Here is a 27,448-nt window from a genome sequence, read left to right on the forward strand (position 1 = left end):
GGTGTTACACAGTGACAGACCCGTACCCCGGTGTTACACAGTGACAGACCCGTCCCCCGGTGTTACACAGTGACAGACCCGTACCCCTGTGTTACAACAGTGACAGACCCGTACCCCGGTGTTACACAGTGACAGACCCGTACCCCGGTGTTACACAGTGACAGACCCGTCCCCCGGTGTTACACAGTGACAGACCTGTACCCCGGTGTTACACAGTGACAGACCCGTCCCCCTGTGTCACACAGTGACAGACCCGTCCCCCTGTGTCACACAGTGACAGACCCGTCCCCCTGTGTCACACAGTGACAGACCCGTACCCCGGTGTTACACAGTGACAGACCCGTACCCCGGTGTTACACAGTGACAGACCCGTCCCCCTGTGTCACACAGTGACAGACCCGTCCCCCTGTGTCACACAGTGACAGACCCGTCCCCCTGTGTCACACAGTGACAGACCCGTACCCCGGTGTTACACAGTGACAGACCCGTACCCCGGTGTTACACAGTGACAGACCCGTCCCCCTGTGTTACACAGTGACAGACCCGTACCCCTGTGTTACACAGTGACAGACCCGTACCCCTGTGTTACACAGTGACAGACCCGTACCCCTGTGTTACACAGTGACAGACCCGTACCCCGGTGTTACACAGTGACAGACCCGTACCCCTGTGTTACACAGTGACAGACCCGTCCCCCGGTGTTACACAGTGACAGACCCGTCCCCCTGTGTTACACAGTGACAGACCCGTCCCCCGGTGTTACACAGTGACAGACCCGTACCCCGGTGTTACACAGTGACAGACCCGTACCCCTGTGTTACACAGTGACAGACCCGTACCCCGGTGTTACACAGTGACAGACCCGTACCCCGGTGTTACACAGTGACAGACCCGTCCCCCTGTGTTACACAGTGACAGACCCGTACCCCTGTGTTACACAGTGACAGACCCGTACCCCGGTGTTACACAGTGACAGACCCGTCCCCCGGTGTTACACAGTGACAGACCCGTCCCCCTGTGTTACACAGTGACAGACCCGTACCCCGGTGTTACACAGTGACAGACCCGTACCCCGGTGTTACACAGTGACAGACCCGTACCCCGGTGTTACACAGTGACAGACCCATCCCCCTGTGTCACACAGTGACAGACCCGTACCCCTGTGTCACACAGTGACAGACCCGTACCCCTGTGTTACACAGTGACAGACCCGTACCCCTGTGTTACACAGTGACAGACCCGTACCCCGGTGTTACACAGTGACAGACCCGTACCCCTGTGTTACAGAGTGACAGACCCGTACCCCGGTGTTACACAGTGACAGACCCGTACCCCTGTGTTACACAGTGACAGACCCGTACCCCTGTGTTACACAGTGACAGACCCGTACCCCTGTGTTACACAGTGACAGACCCGTACCCCGGTGTTACACAGTGACAGACCCGTACCCCGGTGTTACACAGTGACAGACCCGTCCCCCGGTGTTACACAGTGACAGACCCGTCCCCCGGTGTTACACAGTGACAGACCCGTCCCCCGGTGTTACACAGTGACAGACCCGTACCCCTGTGTTACACAGTGACAGACCCGTCCCCCGGTGTTACACAGTGACAGACCCGTCCCCCGGTGTTACACAGTGACAGACCCGTCCCCCGGTGTTACACAGTGACAGACCCGTCCCCCTGTGTTACACAGTGACAGACCCGTCCCACTGTGTTACACAGTGACAGACCCGTCCCCCGGTGTTACACAGTGACAGACCCGTCCCCCGGTGTTACACAGTGACAGACCCGTCCCCCGGTGTTACACAGTGACAGACCCGTCCCCCTGTGTTACACAGTGACAGACCCGTCCCCCGGTGTTACACAGTGACAGACCCGTACCCCGGTGTTACACAGTGACAGACCCGTACCCCGGTGTTACACAGTGACAGACCCGTACCCCTGTGTTACACAGTGACAGACCCGTACCCCGGTGTTACACAGTGACAGACCCGTCCCCCTGTGTTACACAGTGACAGACCCGTCCCCCGGTGTTACACAGTGACAGACCCGTACCCCGGTGTTACACAGTGACAGACCCGTACCCCGGTGTTACACAGTGACAGACCCGTCCCCCGGTGTTACACAGTGACAGACCCGTCCCCCGGTGTTACACAGTGACAGACCCGTACCCCTGTGTTACACAGTGACAGACCCGTACCCCGGTGTTACACAGTGACAGACCCGTACCCCTGTGTTACACAGTGACAGACCCGTACCCCGGTGTTACAGAGTGACAGACCCGTACCCCTGTGTTACACAGTGACAGACCCGTACCCCTGTGTTACACAGTGACAGACCCGTACCCCGGTGTTACACAGTGACAGACCCGTACCCCTGTGTTACACAGTGACAGACCCGTACCCCGGTGTTACAGAGTGACAGACCCGTACCCCTGTGTTACACAGTGACAGACCCGTCCCCCGGTGTTACACAGTGACAGACCCGTACCCCGGTGTTACACAGTGACAGACCCGTCCCCCTGTGTTACACAGTGACAGACCCGTACCCCTGTGTTACACAGTGACAGACCCGTACCCCTGTGTTACACAGTGACAGACCCGTCCCCCGGTGTTACACAGTGACAGACCCGTACCCCGGTGTTACACAGTGACAGACCCGTACCCCTGTGTTACACAGTGACAGACCCGTCCCCCTGTGATACACAGTGACAGACCCGTACCCCTGTGTTACACAGTGACAGACCCGTCCCCCGGTGTTACACAGTGACAGACCCGTACCCCGGTGTTACACAGTGACAGACCCGTCCCCCGGTGTTACACAGTGACAGACCCGTACCCCTGTGTTACACAGTGACAGACCCCTACCCCGGTGTTACACAGTGACAGACCCGTCCCCCGGTGTTACACAGTGACAGACCCGTCCCCCGGTGTTACACAGTGACAGACCCGTACCCCTGTGTTACACAGTGACAGACCCGTCCCCCGGTGTTACACAGTGACAGACCCGTCCCCCGGTGTTACACAGTGACAGACCCGTACCCCGGTGTTACACAGTGACAGACCCGTACCCCTGTGTTACACAGTGACAGACCCGTACCCCGGTGTTACACAGTGACAGACCCGTCCCCCGGTGTTACACAGTGACAGACCCGTACCCCTGTGTTACACAGTGACAGACCCGTCCCCCGGTGTTACACAGTGACAGACCCGTCCCCCGGTGTTACAGAGTGACAGACCCGTCCCCCGGTGTTACACAGTGACAGACCCGTCCCCCGGTGTTACACAGTGACAGACCCGTACCCCGGTGTTACAGAGTGACAGACCCGTCCCCCTGTGTTACACAGTGACAGACCCGTACCCCGGTGTTACACAGTGACAGACCCGTCCCCCGGTGTTACACAGTGACAGACCCGTCCCCCGGTGTTACACAGTGACAGACCCGTACCCCTGTGTTACACAGTGACAGACCCGTCCCCCGGTGTTACACAGTGACAGACCCGTCCCCCGGTGTTACACAGTGACAGACCCGTCCCCCGGTGTTACACAGTGACAGACCCGTCCCCCTGTGTTACACAGTGACAGACCCGTCCCACTGTGTTACACAGTGACAGACCCGTCCCCCGGTGTTACACAGTGACAGACCCGTCCCCCGGTGTTACACAGTGACAGACCCGTCCCCCGGTGTTACACAGTGACAGACCCGTCCCCCTGTGTTACACAGTGACAGACCCGTCCCCCGGTGTTACACAGTGACAGACCCGTACCCCGGTGTTACACAGTGACAGACCCGTACCCCGGTGTTACACAGTGACAGACCCGTACCCCTGTGTTACACAGTGACAGACCCGTACCCCGGTGTTACACAGTGACAGACCCGTCCCCCTGTGTTACACAGTGACAGACCCGTCCCCCGGTGTTACACAGTGACAGACCCGTACCCCGGTGTTACACAGTGACAGACCCGTACCCCGGTGTTACACAGTGACAGACCCGTCCCCCGGTGTTACACAGTGACAGACCCGTCCCCCGGTGTTACACAGTGACAGACCCGTACCCCTGTGTTACACAGTGACAGACCCGTACCCCGGTGTTACACAGTGACAGACCCGTACCCCGGTGTTACACAGTGACAGACCCGTCCCCCTGTGTTACACAGTGACAGACCCGTCCCCCTGTGTTACACAGTGACAGACCCGTCCCCCGGTGTTACACAGTGACAGACCCGTCCCCCGGTGTTACACAGTGACAGACCCGTACCCCTGTGTTACACAGTGACCGACCCGTACCCCTGTGTTACACAGTGACAGACCCGTACCCCTGTGTTACACAGTGACAGACCCGTACCCCGGTGTTACAGAGTGACAGACCCGTACCCCTGTGTTACACAGTGACAGACCCGTACCCCGGTGTTACAGAGTGACAGACCCGTACCCCTGTGTTACACAGTGACAGACCCGTACCCCCTGTGTTACACAGTGACAGACCCGTCCCCCGGTGTTACACAGTGACAGACCCGTACCCCTGTGTTACACAGTGACAGACCCGTACCCCTGTGTTACACAGTGACAGACCCGTACCCCGGTGTTACACAGTGACAGACCCGTACCCCTGTGTTACACAGTGACAGACCCGTACCCCGGTGTTACAGAGTGACAGACCCGTACCCCTGTGTTACACAGTGACAGACCCGTCCCCCGGTGTTACACAGTGACAGACCCGTACCCCGGTGTTACACAGTGACAGACCCGTCCCCCTGTGTTACACAGTGACAGACCCGTACCCCTGTGTTACACAGTGACAGACCCGTACCCCTGTGTTACACAGTGACAGACCCGTCCCCCGGTGTTACACAGTGACAGACCCGTACCCCGGTGTTACACAGTGACAGACCCGTACCCCTGTGTTACACAGTGACAGACCCGTCCCCCTGTGATACACAGTGACAGACCCGTACCCCTGTGTTACACAGTGACAGACCCGTCCCCCGGTGTTACACAGTGACAGACCCGTACCCCGGTGTTACACAGTGACAGACCCGTCCCCCGGTGTTACACAGTGACAGACCCGTACCCCTGTGTTACACAGTGACAGACCCCTACCCCGGTGTTACACAGTGACAGACCCGTCCCCCGGTGTTACACAGTGACAGACCCGTCCCCCGGTGTTACACAGTGACAGACCCGTACCCCTGTGTTACACAGTGACAGACCCGTCCCCCGGTGTTACACAGTGACAGACCCGTCCCCCGGTGTTACACAGTGACAGACCCGTACCCCGGTGTTACACAGTGACAGACCCGTACCCCTGTGTTACACAGTGACAGACCCGTACCCCGGTGTTACACAGTGACAGACCCGTCCCCCGGTGTTACACAGTGACAGACCCGTACCCCTGTGTTACACAGTGACAGACCCGTCCCCCGGTGTTACACAGTGACAGACCCGTCCCCCGGTGTTACAGAGTGACAGACCCGTCCCCCGGTGTTACACAGTGACAGACCCGTCCCCCGGTGTTACACAGTGACAGACCCGTACCCCGGTGTTACAGAGTGACAGACCCGTCCCCCTGTGTTACACAGTGACAGACCCGTACCCCGGTGTTACACAGTGACAGACCCGTACCCCGGTGTTACACAGTGACAGACCCGTCCCCCGGTGTTACACAGTGACAGACCCGTTTCCCGGTGTTACACAGTGACAGACCCGTCCCCCGGTGTTACACAGTGACAGACCCGTACCCCGGTGTTACACAGTGACAGACCCGTACCCCTGTGTTACACAGTGACAGACCCGTACCCCGGTGTTACACAGTGACAGACCCGTCCCCCTGTGTTACACAGTGACAGACCCGTCCCCCTGTGTTACACAGTGACAGACCCGTACCCCTGTGTTACACAGTGACAGACCCGTCCCCCTGTGTTACACAGTGACAGACCCGTACCCCGGTGTTACACAGTGACAGACCCGTACCCCTGTGTTACACAGTGACAGACCCGTACCCCTGTGTTACACAGTGACAGACCCGTACCCCTGTGTTACACAGTGACAGACCCGTACCCCGGTGTTACACAGTGACAGACCCGTACCCCTGTGTTACACAGTGACAGACCCGTCCCCCGGTGTTACACAGTGACAGACCCGTCCCCCGGTGTTACACAGTGACAGACCCGTACCCCTGTGTTACACAGTGACAGACCCGTACCCCGGTGTTACACAGTGACAGACCCGTCCCCCTGTGTTACACAGTGACAGACCCGTCCCCCTGTGTTACACAGTGACAGACCCGTCCCCCGGTGTTACACAGTGACAGACCCGTACCCCGGTGTTACACAGTGACAGACCCGTACCCCGGTGTTACACAGTGACAGACCCGTACCCCTGTGTTACACAGTGACAGACCCGTCCCCCGGTGTTACACAGTGACAGACCCCTACCCCTGTGTTACACAGTGACAGACCCGTACCCCTGTGTTACACAGTGACAGACCCGTACCCCTGTGTTACACAGTGACAGACCCGTACCCCGGTGTTACACAGTGACAGACCCGTACCCCTGTGTTACACAGTGACAGACCCGTACCCCGGTGTTACACAGTGACAGACCCGTACCCCGGTGTTACACAGTGACAGACCCGTACCCCTGTGTTACACAGTGACAGACCCGTCCCCCTGTGATACACAGTGACAGACCCGTACCCCTGTGTTACACAGTGACAGACCCCTACCCCGGTGTTACACAGTGACAGACCCGTACCCCTGTGTTACACAGTGACAGACCCGTACCCCGGTGTTACACAGTGACAGACCCGTCCCCCTGTGTTACACAGTGACAGACCCGTACCCCTGTGTTACACAGTGACAGACCCGTACCCCGGTGTTACACAGTGACAGACCCGTCCCCCTGTGTTACACAGTGACAGACCCGTACCCCTGTGTTACACAGTGACAGACCCGTACCCCTGTGTTACACAGTGACAGACCCGTACCCCTGTGTTACACAGTGACAGACCCGTACCCCGGTGTTACACAGTGACAGACCCGTACCCCTGTGTTACACAGTGACAGACCCGTCCCCCTGTGATACACAGTGACAGACCCGTACCCCTGTGTTACACAGTGACAGACCCCTACCCCGGTGTTACACAGTGACAGACCCGTACCCCTGTGTTACACAGTGACAGACCCGTACCCCTGTGTTACACAGTGACAGACCCGTACCCCTGTGTTACACAGTGACAGACCCGTCCCCCTGTGATACACAGTGACAGACCCGTACCCCTGTGTTACACAGTGACAGACCCGTACCCCTGTGATACACAGTGACAGACCCGTACCCCTGTGTTACACAGTGACAGACCCGTCCCCCGGTGTTACACAGTGACAGACCCGTCCCCCTGTGTTACACAGTGACAGACCCGTCCCCCGGTGTTACACAGTGACAGACCCGTACCCCGGTGTTACACAGTGACAGACCCGTACCCCGGTGTTACACAGTGACAGACCCGTACCCCTGTGTTACACAGTGACAGACCCGTCCCCCTGTGTTACACAGTGACAGACCCGTCCCCCGGTGTTACACAGTGACAGACCCGTACCCCGGTGTTACACAGTGACAGACCCGTACCCCTGTGTTACACAGTGACAGACCCGTCCCCCTGTGTTACACAGTGACAGACCCGTCCCCCTGTGTTACACAGTGACAGACCCGTACCCCTGTGTTACACAGTGACAGACCCGTCCCCCGGTGTTACACAGTGACAGACCCGTACCCCCGGTGTTACACAGTGACAGACCCGTACCCCTGTGTTACACAGTGACAGACCCGTCCCCCTGTGTTACACAGTGACAGACCCGTACCCCGGTGTTACACAGTGACAGACCCGTACCCCTGTGTTACACAGTGACAGACCCGTCCCCCTGTGTTACACAGTGACAGACCCGTACCCCTGTGTTACACAGTGACAGACCCGTACCCCTGTGTTACACAGTGACAGACCCGTCCCCCGGTGTTACACAGTGACAGACCCGTACCCCGGTGTTACACAGTGACAGACCCGTACCCCTGTGTTACACAGTGACAGACCCGTACCCCGGTGTTACACAGTGACAGACCCGTCCCCCGGTGTTACACAGTGACAGACCCGTACCCCTGTGTTACACAGTGACAGACCCGTACCCCTGTGTTACACAGTGACAGACCCGTCCCCCTGTGTTACACAGTGACAGACCCGTCCCCCGGTGTTACACAGTGACAGACCCGTACCCCTGTGTTACACAGTGACAGACCCGTCCCCCGGTGTTACACAGTGACAGACCCCTACCCCGGTGTTACACAGTGACAGACCCGTACCCCTGTGTTACACAGTGACAGACCCGTCCCCCGGTGTTACACAGTGACAGACCCCTACCCCGGTGTTACACAGTGACAGACCCGTACCCCGGTGTTACACAGTGACAGACCCGTCCCCCGGTGTTACACAGTGACAGACCCGTCCCCCGGTGTTACACAGTGACAGACCCCTACCCCGGTGTTACACAGTGACAGACCCGTACCCCTGTGTTACACAGTGACAGACCCGTCCCCCGGTGTTACACAGTGACAGACCCGTACCCCTGTGTTACACAGTGACAGACCCGTCCCCCTGTGTTACACAGTGACAGACCCGTCCCCCGGTGTTACACAGTGACAGATTCTGTACTGCGATTTAATGCAGTGAAAGGGCCATCTCCACACTCACCGCAGCCTCAGTGCTGTCCTGGACCTTGCTGCCCGTTGCTCGGACCGGGACCGGGACCGGGACCGGGACCCTGTCCCCAGGCCCAGCGCAGGGCCTCGCTTCCCATCCGGGACCTCAGTACAAAGGGGAAGTGAAAGGTTTGTCGCTCAATACAGTGTTCTGTCAATCAGAAGTAAAGACTGGATCTATTCACCAATTAGAAGTAAGGACCTATCCTGTGCACCAATCAGCTTTGAGCAGGTGCGTGTTTTCTTATTGCGCATGGGCGCTTGTTTCGCCTTGGCACAACGCCCTCCGTCGCTCGTCATTCGCCTCGCGCTTCTCAGCCCCGCCCCGCCTCCTCGATTCCGTCCGACGATTGGCTTCAGCCCTGTAACACCATCGAACCTCAGGCCCCGCCCATGTCGCCACCTCCCGGTCCCTCAGCGCCCCTCTCGGAGGGAGGTCCCAATTACACACGCTCAACCTCGCAAAATGCTGCAGGAGCTCAGCAGGGCAGGCAATAGTTAAGTTAAATAATGAACAGACGACATATTGGGCCGAGGTGCTGGAAGGAAGTTTCTGGTTAGGGGTCCTTTGTGTCGTGAATGGTGTGTTTTTCATGCCGGTTGTGTGGCAGGGAACCACATCTGCGTGAGGCGCACCGGGCTGCAGCTCTTTGAAGACCATGTTCGGGATCTGGAGCAGCAGCGGGATGACCTTCGGCTTGTAGGGAGATCATCGATCTGATTACAGGGAAGTAGTCACCCCGAAGTCGCAGGAGCCGAGTAGCTGTGAATGGGCAGTTAGCGCAGAGCACCCCTGTGGCATTCCCCTAAGTATATACATCTGCACCTCAGACTTCAACTACAACAGAGTTTTGCCATCTTCAGAAGATTTCTGATGACTCTGCCATAGTTGGATGCATCTGCAAGGGAGATGAGGCGGAGTACGGGGCTACGGTGGGAAACTTTGTCACATGGTGGGAGCAGAATCATCTGCAGCTTAATGTGAAAAAGACTAAGGAGCTGGTGGTGGACCTGAGGAAGGCTAAGGCACCAGTGACCCCTGTTTCCATTCAAGGGGTCAGTGTGGACATGGTGGAGGATTACAAATACCTGGGGATGCGAATTGACAATAAAGTGGACTGGTCAAAGAACATTGAGGCTGTCTACAAGAAGGGTCAGAGCCGTCGCTATTTCCTGAGGAGACTGACGTCCTTTAATATCTGCCGGACGATGCTCTACGAGGCTGTGGTGGCCAGTGCTATCATGTTTGCTGTTGTGTGCTGGGGCAGCAGGCTGAGGGTAGCAGACACCAACAGAATCAACAAACTCATTTGTAAGGCCAGTGATGTTGAGGGGGTGGATCTGGACTCTGATGGTGGTGTCTGAAAAGAGGATGCTGTCCAAGTTGCAGCCATCTTGGACAATGACTCCCATCCACTCCATAATGTACTGGTTAGGCACAGGAGTACATTCAGCCAGAGACTCATTCCACCGAGATGTAACACTGAGCGTCATAGGAAGTCATTCCTGCCTGTGGCCATCAAACTTTACAACTCCTCCCTCAGAGTGTCAGACACCCCGAGCCAATAGGCTGGTCCTGGACTTATTTCCACTTGGCATGATTAACTTATTATTATTTAATTATTTATGGTTTTATATTGCTATATTTCTTCACTATTCTTGGTTGGTGCGGCTGTAACGAAACCCAATTTCCCTCGGGATCAATAAAGTCTGTCTGTATATTTTAGGATATTGTTGTGGGGGATGACCTCCCGGGGAACGCCTCGGAGACCAGGTTACCAGCACTGACCCTGGGTCCGTGGTGCAGAAGGGAAGGAGGGAGAAGAGAGGAGCAGGGACTCGGATGGTATGCTGCCTCCCAGGCGCCAGAGTCAGGGACATCTCGAGTTGCATCCATAGCATTTTGGAGAGGGAGAGAGAGAGCAGCCAGACGTCTTGGAACATATTGGTACCAATGCATATAGGCTGGGAAAGCAATGAGGCCCTGAAGAGAGCTAGGCAGAAAGCTGAGAAGCAGGACCTCCAGGGTAGCAATATCTGGATTGCCGCCTGTGCCAAGCACCGTGAGAGTAGAAACGGGATGATTTGGCAGATGAATGTGTGGCTGAGAAGCTGGTGCAGGGGGCAGGGCTTCAGGTTCTTGGATCATTAGGATCTCTTCAGTGGGATGTATGACCTGTACTAAAGAGATGGGTTTCACCTGAACTCAAGGTGGAACAATATTCTCATGGGGAGACTTGTTAGAGGTGTTGGGGTGGGTTTAAACTAATTTGGTAGGCGGTGGGAACTAGAATGAAAGAACTCACAATAGGACAAATGGTAAAAAAGCAAAGATAGTGCAGTTAGACTGTCAGGAAGAGCAGGCAGATGATGGGACAAAATTACAGCCAGCTGGGTGAGTATCAGTGCATTCGGGATGCAGAATCAAAACAGGTCGCAAATACAGCACTCAAGTGTAATATCTCAATGCATGGAGTATAAGAAACCTTGTTGCACTATTACAGATTGTCAGGCATGATGTTGTGGCCATCACTGAATTGTGGATGAAGGGTGGTTGTAGTTGGGAGCTGAATCTCCAAGGATCCACATTGTATCGGGGGGATAGGAAGGTAGGCAGAGTGGGTGGCGTGGCTCTGCTGGTCAAGAATGGCATCAAATCAGTAGAAAGATGTGACATAGGATCGGAAGATGTTGAATCCCTATGGGGTGAGTTAAGAAATTGCAAGGGTAAATGGACCCTGATGGCAGTTATGTACAGTATTTGCTGGGATGTGGACCACAGACTACTACAGGAAATAGAAAAGGTATGTCAAAGGGGCAATGTTGTGGTAATCATGGGAGATTTTCTGTGGGTCGATTGGGAAAATCAGGTTGGAAATGGATCTCAAGAGAGTGAGCTTGTTGAATGCCCATGAAATAGCTTTTTAGAGCAGTTTGTCTTTGAGCCTACTTGGGGATCAGCTACACTAGATTGGGTGTTACGTAGAATGGATTGTGATCAGGGAGCTTAGGGTAAAAGGGCCCTCAGGAGCCAGGGATCACAATATGATTGAGTTCAACTTGAAATCTGATAGGGAAAATGTAAAGTCTGATGTAGCAGTATTTCAGTGGAGTAAGGGAAATTACAGTGGGATGAGAGAAGTTGGCCAAAGTAAATTGGAAGGAGATGCTGGTAGGGATGACAGCAGAGCAGCAATGGTGTGAGTTTATGAGAAAAATGAGGAAGGTGCAGGATAGATGTGTTCCAAGAACATAGAAATACTCAAATGGCAAAATAGTACAACAGCGATTGACAAGGGAAGTCAAAGCTAATGTAAAAGCTAAAGAGAGGGCAGACAACAAAGCAAAAATTAGCAGGAAGATGGAGGATTAGGAAGTTTTTTAAAAAGCCTACAGAGAATCAATAGAAGGGAAAAGATGAAATATGAAAGCAAGCTAGCAAACTATCATAATGGATAGTAAAGGCTTTTTCAAGTATGTAAAAAAATAAAAGAGATGAGAGTGGATATAGAACCACTAGAAAATGAGGCAAGAGAAATAATAATGGGGGACAAGGAGATGTCAGATGAACTAAATGAGTATTTTACATCAGTCTTCACGATGGAAGACACTAGCAGTGTGCCAGATGTTGAGTGTGAAGGAAGAGAAGTGGGTGCAGTTACTGTTACAAGAGAGAAGATGCTCAAAAAGCTGAAAGGCCTAAAGATACATAAGTCACCCAGACCAGATGAACTGCACCCTAGGTTCTGAAAGAGGTAGCGGTAGAGATGGTTGGGGCATTAATAATAATCTTTCAAAAGTCATTGGATTCTGGCATGGTGCAAATGTCACTTCACTCTTTAAGAAAGGAGGAAGCTAGCAGAAAGGAAATTATAGACCAGTTAGCCTGACTTCAGTGGTTGGGAAGATGTTGGAGTCAGTTGTAAAGGATGAGGTGATGGAGTACTTGGTGACACAGGACAAGATAGTACAAAGTCAGCATGGTTTCCTTCAGGGAAAATCCTGCCTGACGAACCTGTTGGAATTCTTTGAGGAGATTACAAGTAGGATAGATAAAAGGGATGTTGTTTATTTGGATTTTCAGAAGGCCTTTGACAAGGCGCCACACATGAGGCAGCTTACCAAGTTAAGAGCCCATGGTATTACACGGTTAGAGCTTTGGCTGATTGGTAGGAGGCAGTAAGTGGGAATAAAAGGATCCTTTTCTGATTGGCTGCCAATGACTACTGGTGTTCTGCAGGGGTCGGTGTCGGGACCACTTCTTTTTATGCTGTATATAAATGATTTAGGTGATGGAATAGCTGGCTTTGTTGCCAAGTTTGCAGATGAAGGGACAGGTAGTGTTCAGGAAACAGGCAGGTGGTGGAAGGTGGTAGGACAATGGGCAAGAAAGTGGCAAGTGAAATACAATGTTGGAAAATGCATAGTCATGCACTGTGGTAGCAGATTAGTTTGTAAATGGGGAGAAAATCCAAAAATCTGAGATAAAGAGACTTGGGAGTCCTTGTGTAGAACATCCAAAAGGTTACAGGCTAGTCGGTGGTGAGGAAGGCAAATGCAATGTTAACATTCATTTCAGGAGGTCTAGAACACAAGAGCAGGGATGTGATGCTGAGGCTTTATAAGGCCCTGGTGAGGCCTCACCTTCAGTATTGTGAACAGTTTTGGGCTCCTCATCTAAGAACTGATGAGCTGGCATGGAAGAGGGTCCAGAGGAGGTTCACAAGGATGATTCCAGGAATGAAAGGGCTGTGATATGAGGAACATTTGATGGCTCTGGGTCTGTACTCGCTAGAATTCAGAAGGATTGGAGGGTGGATCTCATTGAAACCTTTCGAATGTTGAAAGGCCTAGACAGAGTAGATATGGAAAGGATGTTTCCCATGGTGGGAGAGTCCAGGACAAGAGGGCACAGCCTCAGAATAGAGGGGCGTCCATTTAAAACACAAATTCATCACCCTCTGGCTAAAGAATTTGTGGAATTTGTTATCACATACAGCTGTGGAGGCCAGGTCGTTGGGTGTATTTAAGGCAGAGATTGGGCATGGCATCAAGGGTTATGGGGAGAACAGCAGGGAATGGGGTTGGGGAAGGGAAATAAAGGATCAGACACGATTGAATGGCAGAGCCGACTCTATGGGCGATATGGCCTGATCTTCCTCCTATGTCTTATGGTACAGGTTTCCCCTGCTATCCGAAAGTAGAGCATTCGTATGAAACCTTTCGTAAGTCAAATGGCGTAAAGCGAAGAAGTAATTACCATTAATTTATATAGGCATCCGTTAGTCTCGTGAGACAATGGATTTGCACCTTGGAAGGTTTCCAGGGTGCAAGCCTGGGCAGGGTTGTATGGGAGACCGGCAGTTGCCCATGCTGGGAGTCTCCCCTCTCCACGCCATTGATGTTGTCCAAAGGAAGGACACTAGGACCCAAACAGCTTGGCACCAGTGTCGTCACAGAGCAATGTGTTATTAAGTGCCTTGCTCAAGGACACAACACGTTGCCTCAGCTGAGGCTCGAACCAGTGACCTTCAGATCACTAGACCGATGCCTTATCCATTAGGCCACGCGCCAACACTATTAATTTATATGGGAAAGATTTTTGAGCGCTCCGAGACCCAAAAAATAACCTACCAAATCATACCAAATATCACATAAAACCGAAAATAACACGAACATATAGTAAAAGCAGGAATGATGCCAACTGAAAGAGACCACTTTGCTACTAGCAGAACCAAAAGTAACATAAGCAGCTTTCAAGATTCTTTCTCTCTGTGTGTAAATAGTACGAATGGTGGACACAGGCAAGTTCAACGCACGTATAATGCCTTTATTTCGTTCACCACGATCGAAATGCTTACTTACGTTCAGTTTTACGCTAAGCGTAACATCCTTACGAGCTCTCTTAGGCTTTTCTGATACCTTAGGACACATCTTGCTAACAGATGTACAAAATAAATCAAGATAAAGCACAGATGCTCACAGACACAGTTCAAAGCTGGATGCTGAGATGCTGAGTGTAGTTCCTGGGGTAGGGACTAGGTGGCGCCGCTCGGGGTGCGCACTGCCTCCATGACGGCTTGCTGCAAAACAAACGCTGAACGCTATTTTCACTTTTCGCCTTTTTTTCGTAAAAGCGAATATCCTCCAGATTTTGTTAGCTTAGCAAAAACAGGTACTAGTGGGTCTTTGTAAAAGTGAAGTGGCATAAAGCGAACTTTCGAAAAGCAGGGGATACCTGTGCCAGAATAAAAAGATGGGGAAGAGAAGGAGATAGGTGTAGCCAGGTGGGTGGGGAAAGAATCTGTTAGAGGAAAGTGGAGCATAGGAGAAAGGAAAGGAGGAGGAGATCCTGGGGGAAGGCGAGAAGAAATAAAAGGTGAGAGTGTGAATAGAGGAAGGGGGGGGCTTTGTTTAATTGAGAAATCAATATTTGTACCATCAGTTTTAGGGTACGCAGACAGTTTCTGCTGCACTTGTTTATCTGGAGGGTGCACTCCCCGGCTCCAGGGCACCAGCCACTAGTGAGTGGCCATGATGACGTTTCACCACATCAGACTGCCGGATCTTGTGACCTCTGCTGTTAAGACTGGTTCAGCAGATCTCCTATCTCCTGATTTTCTATTCCTCAGACTCTCTGCTCTCTCTTATCAGCTTTTAAAAATTATATGTAGAAAGTGATTTTGCAGATCAAGCAAACTGTCTTAAACCTTAAATGAGCCCAGATGAAGGGTCACGGCCTGAAATGTCAGTTGTCCATTTCCCTTTGTAGATGCTGCTTGACATGCTGAGTTCCTCTCGAGTTTTGTGTTTTGTGTGTTGCTCAGAAGGGACTGTTTCTGTGCTGCGTGACACTGACTTACGTTAGGACAGTTAAGAACAAAGAAAGTTATTTACCCTAACATTAATTGACACAGTCAGGTACAAAGTAGGGATGAGATCCTAAATGCCTTAATTACATTGCAGAAATTAGTCTAACAAGGGTGTAATGTGGATTAAGTTTTCAGGAATTAGAGTGAGTATGTGGAAAGGGAAGAAATTTTTTGTAGATAGCGATCATAATCTAGTTAGATTTAACAATGTTACGGAAAAGGATAACGAGAGATCTAGCACAGAAACAGGCTGTTCGGCCCACGCATCTATGCCAACCGTCAATTCCCTCCAGATTCTACCTACAACCATCCTCCTTCCCCTTCTCCCATGGTCCACTCTCCTCCCCTATCAGATTCCTTTCTCTCCAGCCCTTTACCTTTCCTACTCTCCTGAGTTTCTACATATGTTACGTGGTTACCCCTTGAAGAGGACCCCACTCCATACCATCTGAAGACTTTGTCAGACACCATCACTGACCTCAACCACTCTAGAGAACTTCAATCCACTGCCACCAATCTCAGAGTTCCCTCACCCACAACTGCTCACTTCTACCTCCTACCCGAGATCCCCAAACCTGCCGGTCCAGGTAGGCCCACCACCTCTGCCTGCTCCTACCCCACCGAACTCATGTACTCATGCTTGATTCTATTTTAACCCGTTGCTCCCTCACCTCCAACCAGGGCCCCAAACAGTCTTTCCAGGTCTACTGGGGTCATCTATTGCATCTGATGCTCCCAATGTGGCCTCCTCCAACATCTCTGAGACCCATCGTAAATTGGGGGACCACTTCGTCGAGCAACTCTGTTCCATCTGTAAAAGCAGAACTTCTCGGTTGCCAAATATTTTAATTCTAATTCCCATTCCGACATGTTGGTCCATGGCCTCCTCTTGGAGGTCACCTTCTGGTTGGAGGAGCTGCCTACCTGATGGCATGAACATTGCTGTCTCCTTCTGGGGAAAAGATACCTCCCCCTCCCCTCTTCTTCTATTCCCACTCTGGCCTCTTACCTGGCTAACCCCTCCTCCTTCCCTTTCTCCTCCCCTATCAGATTCCTTTCTCTCCAGCCCTTTACCTTTCCTGCCATCCTGGCTTCATCTATCACCTTCCAGCTATCCCTCTTCTCCCAGCTATCCTTCTCCTCCTATCTTTTTATTCTGACATCTTCCCCCTTCCTTTCCAGTCCAGAAGGGTCTCAGCCCAAAACGTTGACTGGTTATTCATTTCCATGGATGCTGCCCGACCCACTGAGTTCCTGCAGCATTTTGTGTGTTTTGAATAGGGGATCATAGTGATGTAACGCTTTATAGCGCTAACAACCAGCATTCATTTCCTGGCGCTTTTTGGAAGGAGATTGTAGGTGGATTTCGTAATCGTGTGAAGGTGGACAAAATAAAAGTCTGCAAAGTTCAGGAGTTTGTGGGGGGAAGGGGGAACAACAGCTGGTGAGTAATTTGGTAACAGGAGGGCTGTGGCTGTTACCAGTGGGGAGGTTATTTGGTTTGTAACAGAGACTAAGGGAAGAAAAGTGCTGGTACAGAAAGCAGTTGACATCTTCAACTGCTCCCTGCTTCAGTCTAAGATCCCCTCGTGTTTTAAGAAGGCAACAATAATCCCAGTGCTGAAGAAAAGCAAGGTGGCATGCCTGAATGACTATCGACCTGTGGCTCTGACATCAATTGCTATGAAGTGCTTTGAGCGACTGGTTATGGCACACATCAACCATAACCTACCGGTCAACCTCGACGCTTTGCAATTCGCCTACCGGAGCAACAGGTCAACGGCAGATGCCATCACTCTGGCACTACATTCCTCCTTAGAACATCTGGAGAATAAAGACGCATATGTAAGGCTCCTTTTCATTGACTGCAGCTCTGCCTTTAATACCATCATTCCAAATAAGCTGATTCCTAAGCTCTGGACCTGGGTCTTAGCACTCAGATCTGCAGCTGGATCTTCAACTCCCTCACAGACAGGACCCAGGCTGTAAAAATAGGAGACAAGCTCTCCTCTACAATCACTCTGAGCACCGGTGCCCCACAAGGCTGTGTACTCAGCCCCCTGCTGTACTCACTGTACACCCATGATTGTGTAGCCAAGTTTCCATCGAACTCAATATACAAGTTTGCTGATGACACCACAATTGTAGGCTGCATCTTGGGTAATGATGAGTCTGAGTACAGAGAGGAAATTAAGAACCTGGTGGCATGGTGTGAAGACAATAACCTATCCCTCAACGTCAGCAAGACGAAGGAATTGGTTGTTGACTTCAGAAGGAGTAGCGAACCACACTACCCTATCTACATTGGTGGTGCGCAGGTGGAACAGGTCAAAAGCTTTAAGTTCCTCAGGGTGAATATCACAAATGACCTGACTTGGTCTAACCAAGCAGAGTCCACTGCCAAGAAGGCCCACCAGCTCCTTTACTTCCTGAGAAAGCTGAAGAAATTTGGCCTGTCCCCTAAACCCCTCACTAATTTTTATAGGTGCACCGTAGAAAGCATTCTTCTAGGGTGCATCACAACCTGGTATGAAAGTTGTCCTGTCCAAGACCGAAAAAAGCTGCAGAAGATCGTGAACCTAGCCCAGCACATCACACAAACCAATCTTCCATCCTTGGACTCACTTTACAACGCACACTGTCGGAGCAGTGCTGCCAGGATAATCAAGGACACGACCCACCCAGCCAACACACTTTTTGTCCCTCTTCCCTCTGGGAGAAGGTTCAGGAGTATGAAGATTTGTACTGCCAGATTTGGGAACAGCTTCTTTCCAACTGTGATAAGACTGCTGAATGGATCCTGACCCGGATCTGGGCCGTACCTTCCAAATATCCGGGCCTGACTTGCACTACCTTACCTTCCTTTTTCTATTTTCTAATTATGATTTATAGTTTAAATTTTTATTATATTTACTTTGATTGTACTCCAGGGAGTGCGAAGCGCAGAATCAAATATTGCTGTGATGATTGTATGCTCTAGTATCAATTGTTTGGTGACAGTAAAGTAAGTAAAGAAGTAAAACGCTGCATATCACTCAGCCATTGGTTCTGCTTTATTCTTTAATCGTTCCCATGACTCTTTCAGCATGAGGATCAGGTGGCAACGTTTCTGGACTGTTCTGGACCTGGGGTGGAGTTTCACTGGGTCCACTCTGCGACCGGTTGAGGGCAGAATCCTGCTGGCTGGACCTAGGGTGATTGGTTCACTGGGTCCGGTGAGTCTAGCCCTGCAGCTGGCTTTCCCCATGAGTCGATGGCGGGCTGCAGACCACGTGGTGTTTGGACATGGGATCGCGGGCTACGATCAGCTCCTGAAGACTGGTGTAGGCCTCGCATGTCACCGGGAATGCGTTCTTCTGCAATTAAATACGTGCAAAGTGATGTAACCGGTTGCATCATGGTCTGGAATGGATACTTCCCTTCAACCGTTCTGTTCTTGAACCGACCAGCACAACCCTAATCACCATCTCAGTACAACAACACTGTGACCACTCTGCACTACAATGGACTTTTTTTTGGGTTGTGTTCTTTCTTGTAAAGAAAGTTGTATAGTTTATGTTTAATTTTCTTATGTTTTTCTTATGAAAGTTGTGCATCTGATGTATGTGCCTGTGATGCTGTTGCAAATAAGGTTTTTTATTGCACTTGAGGGTTGTCACACAGATGACAATAAACTAACTTTGACTTTAGGTCACTACTGCGAGACAGAAAATAACATCCTGGCTGACTGAATATCCCTTAGAGTTATAAACAAGAACAATCCCTTCAGCCCACCAGGTGTGTACTGACCAACAACCACCTAATTATAACGAACTCTGCTTATTCTCCCTGTACTCACGTCAGCTCCCCCAAATTTGCTCCTTAACCACACATCGGAGGGGCAATTCAGACTGGCAATTTAACACACTGACCCAGGGAGGTTACCAGACCTCCAAGGGGAAAATGCACGCTGTCACAGGAAGAACGTGCAGACTGCACACACACACACACAGGGTCAGGACTGAATCCGCGTGTCTGAAGCCCTGAGACAGCAGCTCTACCCACTCCACCACTGTAATTACATAGAGGCATAACTGAACTTATAAACAATGGTATGAGCAGGGTAGTCTCAAGATACAGGACAATATCGATCACTTGGTAAATTGGACAGAGCTGTGGCAGATGGAGTTTAATCCTGATAAGTATGAGGTGAATTTGGTGATTGTCCAATAAGGTTAAATTACACACTGTGAACAGTAGAGTGTACTGAGGGACAGAGGGTCCTCAGTGTACAAGGGTAGGACACACACTGTGAACGGTAGGGAGTACTGAGGGACAGAGGGATCTCAGTGTATGAGGGTAGGACACACACTGTGAACGGTAGGGAGTACGGAGGGACAGAGGGACCTCGGTGTACGAGGGTAGGACACACACTGTGAACGGTAGGGAGTACTGAGGGACAGAGGGACCTCGGTGTACAAGGGTAGGACACACACTGTGAACGGTAGGGAGTACTGAGGGACAGAGGGACCTCGGTGTACGAGGGTAGGACACACACTGTGAACGGTAGGGAGTACTGAGGGACAGAGGGACCTCGGTGTACAAGGGTAGGACACACACTGTGAACGGTAGGGATTACTGTGGGACAGAGAGACCTCAGTGTACAAGGGTAGGACACACACTGTGAACGGTAGGGAGTACTGAGGGACAGAGGGACCTCGGTGTACGAGGGTAGGACACACACTGTGAATGGTAGGGAGTACTGAGGGACAGAGGGACCTCAGTGTACAGGTCGAAGGATCCCTGAAGGTGGCAGCACAGATCAGGGGGTGAGGAAGGTGTTCGGGAAACTTGCCTGCATTAGCCGGGACACAGATTACAAGAGCAGGGAGGTTATTGTCCAACTTTATAAACCATTGGTCAGCACAGCTGGAGCACTGTTTCAGTTCTGGTCACACCACAGGAAGGAGGTGACTGCAATGGAGAGATTCCCCAGGATGTTCCCTGTGATGGGAAAGGATGGGTCTGTTCTTCATAGAGTGAAGGAGGCTGAGGAGGATTCTGAAGTTAACAAAATTACTCCATGCTCAGAGGGATCTAAATATGGGGACATGAGTTTTAGGGTGGAGGGTTGGGGGAAAGAGGTTTAGAGGGAAACTGAGGGGATGTTGGAATCTGGGATGAAATGCCTGATAGAAGAAGAAAACCTCACAACATTGAACTTAGAACCGTACAGCACATTACAGGCCCTTCGGCCCACAATGTTGTGCTGATCTTTTACCCTACTCTTGGATCAATCTAACCCTTCCTTCCCACATAGCCCTCTATTTTTTTCCATGTGCCTGTCTAAGATTCCCTTAAGTGTCCCTAATGTAATCTACCACCACCTCTGACAGGGTGTTCCATGCACCCACCACTCTCTGCGCTAAAAACCTACATCTGACATACCCCCTATACTTTCCTCCAAAAACCTTAAAGTTACACCCCCTTGCATTAGCCATTTCCACCCCGGGAAAAAGGCTCTGTCTGTCTGCTCTATCATCTTGTAGTCCTTTATCAAATCACCTTGCACCCTCTCTGATCCAGGCAGCATCCTGGTAAATCTCCCTTTGCAAAGCTTCCTATAATAGACGAGCAGAACCGAACACCACCTGCAGTAGTACCTGGACGAGTCACCGAGGCTGGTGGGAGGGGGATAGCATTGGATTGGGGTAGAGAGATGGTCGCTGTACGACTCGGTGAGCTTCGCAGTGGTAAAGTAACAGATGCTGGAGGATAACTGCAAGCTGCTGAGGGATGGAGTCTCGATGCATTTCAATCAATGGCAGAAGGATGACTGTAAGCTGGCACAGTGGAGTTAAAATGGAACCAGGAACAGAGATACAGGACGCTGCAGGTCCTTCCCATGAATACCGTTCCATGTTTCAACACTGAGTGAAAAGGATTGCTTCATCACGGCAGCACTGTGTAGAGTTGTAGAGGGACTCAGCACAGGAACAAGCCCAACGACCACCAACCCACCGTTTAGACCCATCCTCATACTATATACACTGGGATGTGGGAGGCATCTGGGGAAACCCTTGAGGTTGCAGGTAGAGAGTACAAACTCCACATGTATATGTGAACACTCTCTCTCTCTCTCTCTCTCTCTCTCTCTCTCTCTCTCTCTCAACCAGAGGCTGGCACTGCATGAGGTCAGCTGAAGGTGGCACAGAGGGCAGATCCATTGCTACCCACCTAAATAGTGAGAGACAGTAAAAGAGTGTGTGAATGCATTCTCCCTGTGACCACATGGATTTCCCCTGGGTGCTCAAGTTCCCTTCCATGTCCCAACCACGTGCAGGGTCCGTGGGTTAATTAGCCACTGTGAATTGCCCCCTACTGAGTGATTAAGTGGTAGAGTCTGGAAAGAAGAGACCCCTTATGTTTTCTGAAATCTGTTCTTTATGAAGTATTATTATTTTTTTTCAAATTGTAACCTATAGTAATTGTTTTATGTACAGCTGCTGAAAAACAACAGAATTCGCGGTGTGCAGTATGTCAGTGAAGGGAAACCTGATGCAGATTGTGAAAGGGATGGTTTGGACCGGGTGGGCTGAAGATAGACAGGATGGTGATGGTGACTGTGATGGTCAAGAAGGCGTTTGGGCAAACCTGATTTTAATCAGACAGGTAATGTTGGGATGTCACGTTGCAGCTGTACCAGATATTGGTGAGACTACATTTGTTCTAGTTGCCCAGCCTCAGAAAGCTTGAGAGGGGGCAGGGAAGATTCTCCAGGATGTTGCTGAGACTGGAAGGCTTGAGTTATAAGGAGAGAATGGATAAACTGAGACGTTTGTTTTTGGAGTGAAGGAGGTTGGAGGGTGACTTTATGGAGGTTTATAAAATTATTTTATTCAGCTTATTCTGAGATACAGCACAGACCCAAAGGGCCTGTGCCGCCCAATTACACCCATGTAACCAATTAACCGACTAGCCTGTAAATCTCTGGACTGTGGGAGGAGACCAGAGCACCTGGAGGAAACCCACGCAATCACAGGAAGAATGAACAGACTACGCAGGAATTGAACGCAGATTGCCGGTGCAGGCTATAAATCAGATGGTCACAGTCTTCACTGAGGATAGTGGAGCCTAAAACTAGAGGAACTGGGTTTAAGGTGAGAGGGAAAAAGATTTAAAGGGTTCCTGACGGGCAACATTGTCAGATGGAGGGTGATAGTTTGTGGAACAAGCTGCCAGAAGAGGCAGGTACAATTACAATGTTTAAAAGACTTTTGGACAGATCCACGGATAGGAAAGGTTTAGAGGGTTATGGACAGGTACACGGATAGGAAAGGTTTAGAGGGATACGGATAGAAAAAGTTTAGAGGGATATGGACAGGTACACGGATAGGAAAGGTTTAGAGGGATATGGACAGGTACATGGATATGAAAGGTTTAGATGGATACGGATAGGAAAAGTTTAGAGGGATATGGACAGGTACACCGATAGGAAAGGTTTAGAGGGATACGGACAGGTACACGGATAGGAAAGGTTTAGAGGGATACGGATAGGAAAAGTTTAGAGGGATATGGACAGGGACACGGATAGGACAGGTTTAGAGGGATACGAACAGGGACACGGATAGGAAAGGTTTAGAGGGATATGGACAGGGACACGGATAGGACAGGTTTAGAGGGATACAGACAGGGACATGGATAGGAAAGGTTTAGAGGGATACGGACAGGTACACGGATAGGAATGGTTTAGAGGGATACGGACAGATACACGGATAGGACAGGTTTATAGGGATACGGACAGGTACACGGATAGGGAAGGTTTAGAGGGATACGGACAGGGACACGGATAGGACAGGTTTATAGGGATACGGACAGGTACACTGATAGGGAAGGTTTATAGGGATATGGACAGGTACACGGATAGGAAAGGTTCAGAGGGATACAGACAGGTACAGGGATAGGGAAGGTTTAGAGGGATATGGACAGGTACACAGATAGGGAAGGTTTAGAGGGATACGGACAGGGACACGGATAGGAAAGGTTTATAGGGGTACGGACAGGTACACTGATAGGACAGGTTTATAGGGATACGGACAGGTACATAGAGAGGAAAGGTTTAGAGGGATATGTGCCAAATGCAAGCCACTGGGATGAGCTTGGATAGGCACCCTAGTCAGCATGGATGGGTTTTGGCAGAAGTCCCTGTTTCCATGCTGTTTAACACTAAAACACGCAATCTGCAGGAAAATCTATCATTCAGCATTACCAAGAATGCTGGATTCTCAGTACTGTACAACTATAGCACCCCATTTCTAATTTACTCTATAGTCACTCCTCTGCCATTGTTCATCCCTTCCTCATATACTTTCAATGACCTTTCACTGACTGCAGTTCAGCATCTGCTGCTTTATGTCATCGTTGCATGGTTAATCTAAAGTGAATTGTGTTAGGGTAATTACTTACAGTGCATCTCAGTACCCAGACTAGATTCAGCACTGCACTCTTGGGCTGAGGCTCAGAATCAGCAGACAACAGAACCTCTGAATACACAAAACATGTACGTTGTTACAGCTTGTGGCATCAGGGTTTGAAGCGCATTTCCTACGAGTCTGCACGCCCTCCCCATGGAATGAGTGGGTTTTCCTTTTGTCCTTCGGTTTCCTCCGAAAGGCCAAAGACTATCAGTTAGTAGGTTAATTAGTCTTTTTAAATTGTCCTGTTTATGATTAAATCAGGGGTGCTGGGTGGTGCAGCTTGAATGGCCGGGAGAGCTTGTTCTGCACTGTATCTCAAAATAAAATAAAGATACCTGCTGTCTTGATAAACATAACTGGCTATCTTTCTAATCTCTACATTAATCCTATTTTTATTCTCTCCTCATTGTCAGACTCCCATCTCCCCCCAGAGTCTATCTTCACCCGTACACTAGCTGGGTGATTATACACTGCTGACTAACTCAACGTTGGGTTGTGGGAAGAAACTGGAGGAAACTCACACGATCACAGGGAGAATGTGCAAACTCCACAGACAGACACACACACACACACAGACACTCACTCACTCAGAGACACACTCACTCAGAGACACACACACAGACACTCACTCAGAGAGACTCACACACTCACTCACAGACACACACTCACTCAGACACACTCACTCAGAGACACACACTCACTCAGACACACTCACTCAGAGACACACACACAGACACTCACTCAGAGACACACACACAGACACTCACTCAGAGAGACACACACACTCACTCACACAGACACTCACTCAGAGACACACACAAACTCACTCACTCACACAGACACACACACACTCAGACACACACTCACTCAGACACACACTCACTCAGACACACAATCACTCAGAGACACACACACACTCACTCACTCACACAGACACACACACACACACACTCACACTCACTTACTCACTCACTCATTCTCTCACTCACTCACACACACACACAGGATTGAACCCAGGTCCGGGTTTCTGGATCTGCAAGGCAACAGCTCTACCTGTTGAACCGCTATGCCACTCTTTATAGAAAAGGGATTTAAAGGGATAGGGGCCAAATGCAGGCAAGTAGGACCAGCACCTTGGTCGGCGCAGACAATTTGGGCAAAGAGCTGTGTGACTCCATGTACAGTACTGTACAAAAGTTGTAGGCAGATATATATTGCTAGGGTGCCCAAGACTTTGGCACAGTATGGAGAGTGAACTTGTAAATCTAATGGGAGCAAAGGATGTTGGGAATGGCGAGGGTGGAGTGCTGCGGGGCACGTGTGGGACAGATGGCAGAATGGAAGTGCCAGGGGCAGAGGCTGACACAGGTGCAGATACACCCAGCTCTGAGATACCAGGCAAGTTAATTTGATTTCAAACAATTGTTTTATTGATCGCTACAGAATGTCTCACTGGTGCTTCCCACTCCCTCCCTTCCCCTTTCCCTCTCTCCCTGTCCCCTTCCCACTGTCAGTCCACATAGAGACCCATATCTGAATCAGGTCAGTGCAATACATAAAACTACAACAGTACTGTGCACCCTAGCTATATATATGTGCTGAAGACCTTTACACAGTATTGTACAAGGAATTTCTCCCATTCCTCTCTCAGTCTATGTTTGAGAAACTAAAGTCTGTTAATTTTGATGCTTATTTTAGTTTCATGCCATTGTAGTGAGAAGAAATCTGCTTATCTGTCTCCCTCTTGCTGCTCTGTAAAACACTCCCACTGTTTGTCAGTTCAAGTGGCTCCTGTCCAAGAATCATTCAATATGTTGTGTAGCATCCTCCTTATTTCCCTTCCTGTTATTCGTGAATGGAGGTGAGTGGGCTGAAGAAGGCAAATTGAGTTCAGTTTGGATAAAGCAGGACAGGGCTTTCTGAGCCCTGGCTGTGTTACGGAACAGAGGAATCTAGGAGTACAAGACAATGGTTTCCTGAAAATGGTGTCGCAGGTAAACCGGGTGGTGAAGAGCAAAGAAGAATGAAAAGTACAGTGTAGGAAGAGGCCTTTCGGCTCACAATGTTGTGCTGAACCAATTAGATTAGTGCCCAACTAACCTAATCTCTTCTGCCTGCACAATGTCCATAACCTTACATTTCCTGCACTTTCCTGTGCCTAAGAGCCTCTATCATATCTGTTTCTATCACAATCCCATATCCATGACTCTCTGTGTAAACAAACTTACTCCTCATATCTCCTTTGAACCTTACCCTCTTACCTTAAATGCGTACCCTCTGGTATCAGACATTTCAAACCTGGGAAATAAACTGGCTATCTACCTATCTATGTCTTTCATAATCTTATAGACCTCTATCAGGTCTCCTCTCAAACAAACCAAGTTTGTCCAACCTCTCCTTATAGCACAATCTCTCTAATCCAGGCAGCATCCTCATGAATCTCTTCTGCACTGTCTTCAAAGCCTCCACATCCTTCCTATATTGGAGTGACCAGAACTGAATGCAATACTCCAGATGTAGTCTAACCAGAGTTTTGCAAAACAGTAACATAACTTCATGACTCCTGAGGTCAATTTGTTGATGATAAAGGCAGGCATGTTGTACACATTTTTTCACCTCAACAAGCCTACAGCACTTTCAGGGAACTACATGCTACAGCTGTACAGTAGAGAGCTTTCTAACTGGTTGTGTCACTGTCTGGTATGGAAGGGCTTATCAAGGGTGATTGATAAGTTTGTGACCTAAGGTAGAAGGAGATGAGTTATTAACTTCAAACTTTCTGCACAACCACTCAAAGAGCTGAACTGCTTGTGCATGTAATGAGAGCTGTATAACTCATCTCCTTCTACTTAGGCCATGAACTTATCAATCACCCATCTGTGGACACTTTCTGGAGATCCAAGATCCGTATGCTCCACGACCGCTGGACTAAGTGTGTAAATGTAGGAGAGGGACTATGTTGAAAAATAAATGTGCTAGGTTTTCTAAAATTGACTCCTTCTACCTTAGGCCACAAACTTATCAATCACCCTTCATACTTGCCAAGGACTTTTCACGGCCTCTCTTGGCTTTCTTATTTCCCTTCTTCGGTTTTTTTCTGCCTTCTTTATAATCCTCAATGGCTCTTTGATTTTAATTTTCTAAATCTTCCATACATTTCCTTTCTTTCCTTGACTAAATTCAACACCTCTCCATACATCCCAAGGTTCCCCTATCTTGCCAACTGTGTCCTTGCTTCTGACTGGAACATACCTGTCCTGTACTCTGTGCAGTTGATCTTTAAACACCCTCCACATGTTGGATGTGGACTTGTCAAAAACAATTGTTGCTAATTAACACTCCCTACTTCCTGCCTAATACTGTCATAATTTG

The 27,448-nt window shown here is 50.3% G+C and overlaps 1 protein-coding gene across 5 annotated transcripts in view; it reads right to left on the reverse strand.

The window, feature by feature from the left end:
- Nucleotides 1-18,651: 18,651 nt before the first annotated feature.
- lrrc71 (leucine rich repeat containing 71) overlaps nucleotides 18,652-27,448 on the reverse strand; it is a 166,347-nt gene continuing 157,550 nt past the window's right edge. For all 5 annotated transcript variants that reach the window (XM_059979992.1, XM_059979994.1, XM_059979990.1 and 2 more), the window contains one exon: nucleotides 18,652-18,976. In XM_059979992.1, the coding sequence (XP_059835975.1) occupies nucleotides 18,842-18,976 (135 nt within the window). In that variant the 3' untranslated portion in view covers nucleotides 18,652-18,841. The remainder of the gene's footprint in view (nucleotides 18,977-27,448) is intronic.

The sequence above is a fragment of the Hypanus sabinus genome, chromosome 9 (assembly GCF_030144855.1).
Source record: "Hypanus sabinus isolate sHypSab1 chromosome 9, sHypSab1.hap1, whole genome shotgun sequence".
NCBI lineage: Eukaryota > Metazoa > Chordata > Chondrichthyes > Myliobatiformes > Dasyatidae > Hypanus > Hypanus sabinus.